A 4,477-nucleotide genomic window follows, 5' to 3' on the forward strand; every position below is an offset into this window, starting at 1 on the left:
GGGGCACATCAGAAAAACACAAAACAATTCCAATCAGATTCTCTGGAAGGCAGTTTAGCAGCATGCTGCAAAGCACCGCATGTATGTGAAGAAGGTCCCCAGTTCTGAGTTAGCTATTTCACATTCGGACGTGTGCCACGGGGCCAGGGGTGGAGCTCCTGCAGGCTGCTCAGCCAGATTTTGTGCATGTTAAGGATCCATACCTAGCTTTTGCCCCCCCCCCCCCCCCCCCCCCCAGGCTGATGTCCCTGGCTTTTCTTTTGACCACATGCTGTGGCACTGTTCAAATCTCAGTTATTGATACAGAAAGAAGGAGGCATGAGAGACAGGATGGGCAAAAGTTAAAAGCTGAGCTTCAAAGCCAGCATCTGACTTTGCTCTTAGGATCTGGATTTATGAGTGGCGACGGTACACAGGCAGGGAGGTTTCCAGTTGGGTTTCTTTTCTTCAGGCGTTTCTTTGTTTTCTGTAATGAGCACACATTATTTTAACAAGAAAAGGAGCTTTTTTTTTTTTTCTCTCTCTCTCTCTCTTTTCAGGAAAGAAGGGGAAAAAAAGAAGAGTGAAGGAAGGAAGAGTAAAGGGAAGGAAGGAGGAAGGAAGATTGGTGTTGAGACTTCTTGGAGCTGGAGTGGGGGTTGAGGGGAGGGCGGGAGCTTCTGGGACTCCAGGAGCAGAGAGAGCTCTCCCAGCTGTGGCCTGGGCTCCTGGGAAAGCCCTGGGGTGCGGATCTGTGTCCGAGGAGGAGACCGTCGGGCAGGGCGGGGTGGGGGAGGATGAGGACACGCGGGCCAGGGCTCTGCCCGGCAACTGTGTTCTTAGGGCGGGCCCTGCCCAGCTCCAGGCGGCGGCACCGTCGCGTTCTCCGTGTTTATTCTTCCTGAGGTTTCGGGATGAGAAGTGCGCGCGGGGGGTGGGGGGGACGCAGGAGTACCATCTGTGATGAATTTTTTCCTTAAAAGTTATTTTTCAATTGAAGTATTTTCAAAGCAAAAAATAAAATAATACTAAAGAAGTCACCGATGCTGATGCTAGGGGTGTCCGGTCCAGGGGTTTTCAGGGAGGAGCGGCGTGGAAGAGGAGGGGCTGCCCGGGGAATCCTGGGGTGGGGGACAAGCTGGCTGGGCAGGGGCCTGCCTTTCTTCTTGCCGGTCGCATCCCTACTCACACCCACTTGCGCTTTGCACCAAGCACACCCCCTCCGGCTCACACCGTCCGGGGCTCACTGTTCTCTCACCCAGGGCCTCAACTGTGACCCCAGCTCCCCTTTCTCAGTTCATCTAACTTTGTATGCTAAAATGTCACCAGCAGAGCGAGATGCTGGGCGCGCCGATCTCTTGCGTTCTGGGAGCCCCTTTCCGCTCAGGCCGGGAACTGTAAGGGGAAAGACGAAGGGCGAGCCTTGAGCGAGAGCGCCTGGCCACGACCGCACAGGGATGGGTGCCAGCCGCCGCGACCTCCCTCCCCACCCTGCTCCGCCCCCGGTCTTTTCCATCCTCCTCGCCTCCTTCTCTGCCTCCCACCCTCAGGCAGGGTGAGGGGTGGGCGGCAGTGAGGTTTGGCTGCGGCTTGGTAAGAGGGAGGAGGGGCGTTCCGGGCTCGGGCACACCCGTGCCCCCCCCCCCCCCAGCTGTGGGAGCTTTGCCTGAGTGAGGAAGCCACGGTGCCTCCTGCGCCTCTCTGGGGGCTCCTCCCAGCAACCTGAAGGAATGGAGGGAGACGGGCCCGCAGGTGCTGGGCCAGGGGCGCAGTGGCAACCCAGGGGGCGGAAACCTCGCCCTTGGAGGTTCAGAGTCTCTTTGGACCTGCGCAGCACCTGTCTCCTCGAACCATCCAAAGCTGGGAGAAGTTAGACGGGGGCTGTACTTGCCCTACTCTCGCTCGGTCTCCCTCTCTGTCTGTCTGTCTCTCTCGGAGGCAGATGAGGACCACCTTGCTTCAGCAGTCTCCTCATGGGTTTCTGCATCCTGGGTCATCTTGGGGCTCGAGGTTCTCTGCCCAGGTGTGGCAGGTGTACACGTGTCTGCCGTCTCAGGGCAACTAGGCAACTCCCTTCCACCCCATCCTTCTTCTGCTTCCCACTGCAGGACCTGGGCTCTTTCCCGCCCTACTTTCCCCCAGAGCCACTATGGGGGTGCAAGAGAGGAATTTGTGTTTAATTTTTTTTTCTTTTCAGAGACACGAGAAAATAAACAGACCAAAGGCAATCAGAGCAACTCCCTTCACGTCTTTAATATTGAAGCTTAAACGTCTATACACAAGGAATGTTTCCAACACAGAGTCACTGACTTGTCTTCACCCCGCCCCACAACCCGTGCGCTTTCTGCCCGGGACTCCCCAGGCTCTTCCCCATCTCCGTGTCTTTGAACTAATCTCACTTCTCCAAGGAGTCCTAGCCTCCCTCTGGGGCCCTGCTTCTTGGCCCAAGCCAAGTCCTTCGGTCCCCAAACCCAACCCTTACTATGTCCCTCTTCTACCCCGTCTTTGACGGTTCCCCGTGGGACCCAGAGCACTCTCCCCCTCTTACTTCAGGCGCTGTTTCCAGTCCTCCTGCAGTTCAGAGCCGACCCGTGGTCAAGCCCAGTTAGAGACGGCTCGTCATCAGCAGCCAAGCTCCAGCGCTCCCAAAGCTAGAGAGGGAAAGTGCCCTGCCCACCCTGCCCCATCCCGAGCCCCTCCCCCAACCCAGGGATAAGAAATAAACACAAAAGCAGCAGGACTCCTGCGCGCGCGCTCGCGCGACAGGTGGGTGCCAGGCAACTAGCTAGAGCCTGTGGCGCTGCTGGAACCCAGCTGCGCCTAGGGCGCGCGGGCGTGGCCAACAAGTCTGAGCTGTGGGATGCTGGGGACCATCGCGCTTTGCTGAAGGAGCGCTGGGGAGCAGGTGTCAGGAAGTCCAGCAGGGACAAAGCTGCCAGTTCCAGCCACAGTAACGCTCCTGAGAGCAAGCCAGAAAGGTACAAAAGGGAGTCACGAGAGCACAGTCTCCAGGGTGAAAGTCTCTAGGGAGCTGGGCGCCAGACTCAGCCTGAGTTCTGTGGCTGTGCGTGTCTGTGTCACGGGGACCCCAACAACCTTGACTCCTTTGGAGCGCTTGCATATGGGCCTCCCAGGCCCGAAGACCCAGCCCGCCAGGTTCAGCCACGTGTCCCTCGGTTATTTAGAATCGCTGTGGCCCAGGGCCATGCAACTGCTCCTCATAGCGTTCCAACCAAGTGCGCAGCTCGGACACCTGGTACCCGTCGGGGCCGCGGCCTCCCTGGTACATGATGGTGCCGCTCTGGACCACGTAGAGACGCTCAAAATAGGCACCGTAGGCGGAGCTGCTGGAGTTGGCCATCGTGTCCAGGACCAGGGCGCAGCCAGGTGCGCCCTGCTGCAACACTCTCGCTGCGCTCACCCGGTCCTCCAGGCTGCGGTGCTGGGGGATGACGTAGGGGGAATCTGTGGTGACCCAGCCATCGGACGGGTGGGCTTCCTCTATGTAGATGATGAGGAAGTCGACGTCGCGCTGGTACTTGGTGACCAGGCGCTGGAAGGCGCTCATTCGCGCCATGAACGGTGGTCAGGTGCAGCTGCCAAAATTGAGCACGAGCGGGCGACTCCCTTGGGCATAGTCAAGGATGCGCTGGCTCTGGAAGCCGTCAGGACGGACGACCTCCGAGTTGGGCGCTGGGCCACCCTCGTGGGCCTGCTTGAAGAAGTCCAACTTCTGGCCATGCCACACGGCCTTGAGAGAGGCCAGGGTACACAGACGGTTGTCGTCCGATACGCAGATGGGCGGGTCGTCGGGGGGCACCTCCTCGCCTTCGCTGTTGAGCTCTGCCTCGGGCTCCGGGTGCTCGGGTTGTCGACGGCGCAGGAAATGCTTGCGGATGCACAGGAAATCTAAAAGCCAGAGCATGAAGGCCGTGCCCAGGAAGCGCGGGAAGAGCACGAGGCACGAGGCGGTCTGGGCGCAGAGCCTCAGAGAGTGAAGCAGCAGGGAGCGGAGCATGGTGGCCGCGGGCCCCGAGGCCCCTGGGGGCCCTTCACCTCCTCCGACCACCAACCGCGAGGCGGCCTGCCGCGGCATCTGGCCTGCGGTGGCTTAGGGAGCTCAATTTATAGCTAAAGCTTGAATTGGCGGGAGACTCCACCTCCGGCCGGGGCCCGCCCCCTTGCAACTTGAGCCCTGAGGGATCACCCAGAGGCGCGGCCGAGGCCCCAGAAACCCCGGGTCCGGGGCGGGCGCGGGCTGGCCGAGGGTGGAGCGGGGCGTCCCGGGGCTGGCAGGGGCGGGCCCGAGCCCCGCAGCCGGCTCCCAGGGGCGGGGGACCCCAGAGCCGCCGCGGCCGGGGACCGCGCGAGCGGGATCCCGGGCCGGGCAGTGCGCAGCGGCAGCGGGCTAGCCTGCGCGAGCGCCTCGCACCTCCCGGCTCCCCGCGGGCGGCTCCCGGCCCGCGCCCCCCTCGCCGCGCACCTGAGCCGAGTTCCC

The 4,477-nt window shown here is 61.1% G+C and overlaps 1 protein-coding gene across 1 annotated transcript; it reads right to left on the minus strand.

Moving 5' to 3' along the window:
- Positions 1–2,643: 2,643 nt before the first annotated feature.
- On the minus strand, positions 2,644–4,075 carry Dio3 (iodothyronine deiodinase 3). Its single transcript, XM_055593124.1, has one exon. The coding sequence runs from the start codon at positions 4,073–4,075 to the stop codon at positions 3,161–3,163; it is 915 nt and encodes a 304-aa protein (XP_055449099.1). The 3' UTR covers positions 2,644–3,160.
- Positions 4,076–4,477: the final 402 nt, after the last annotated feature.

Source organism: Psammomys obesus, unplaced genomic scaffold, assembly GCF_907164565.1.
Source record: "Psammomys obesus unplaced genomic scaffold, mPsaObe1.curated_primary_1811, whole genome shotgun sequence".
Classification (NCBI taxonomy): domain Eukaryota; kingdom Metazoa; phylum Chordata; class Mammalia; order Rodentia; family Muridae; genus Psammomys; species Psammomys obesus.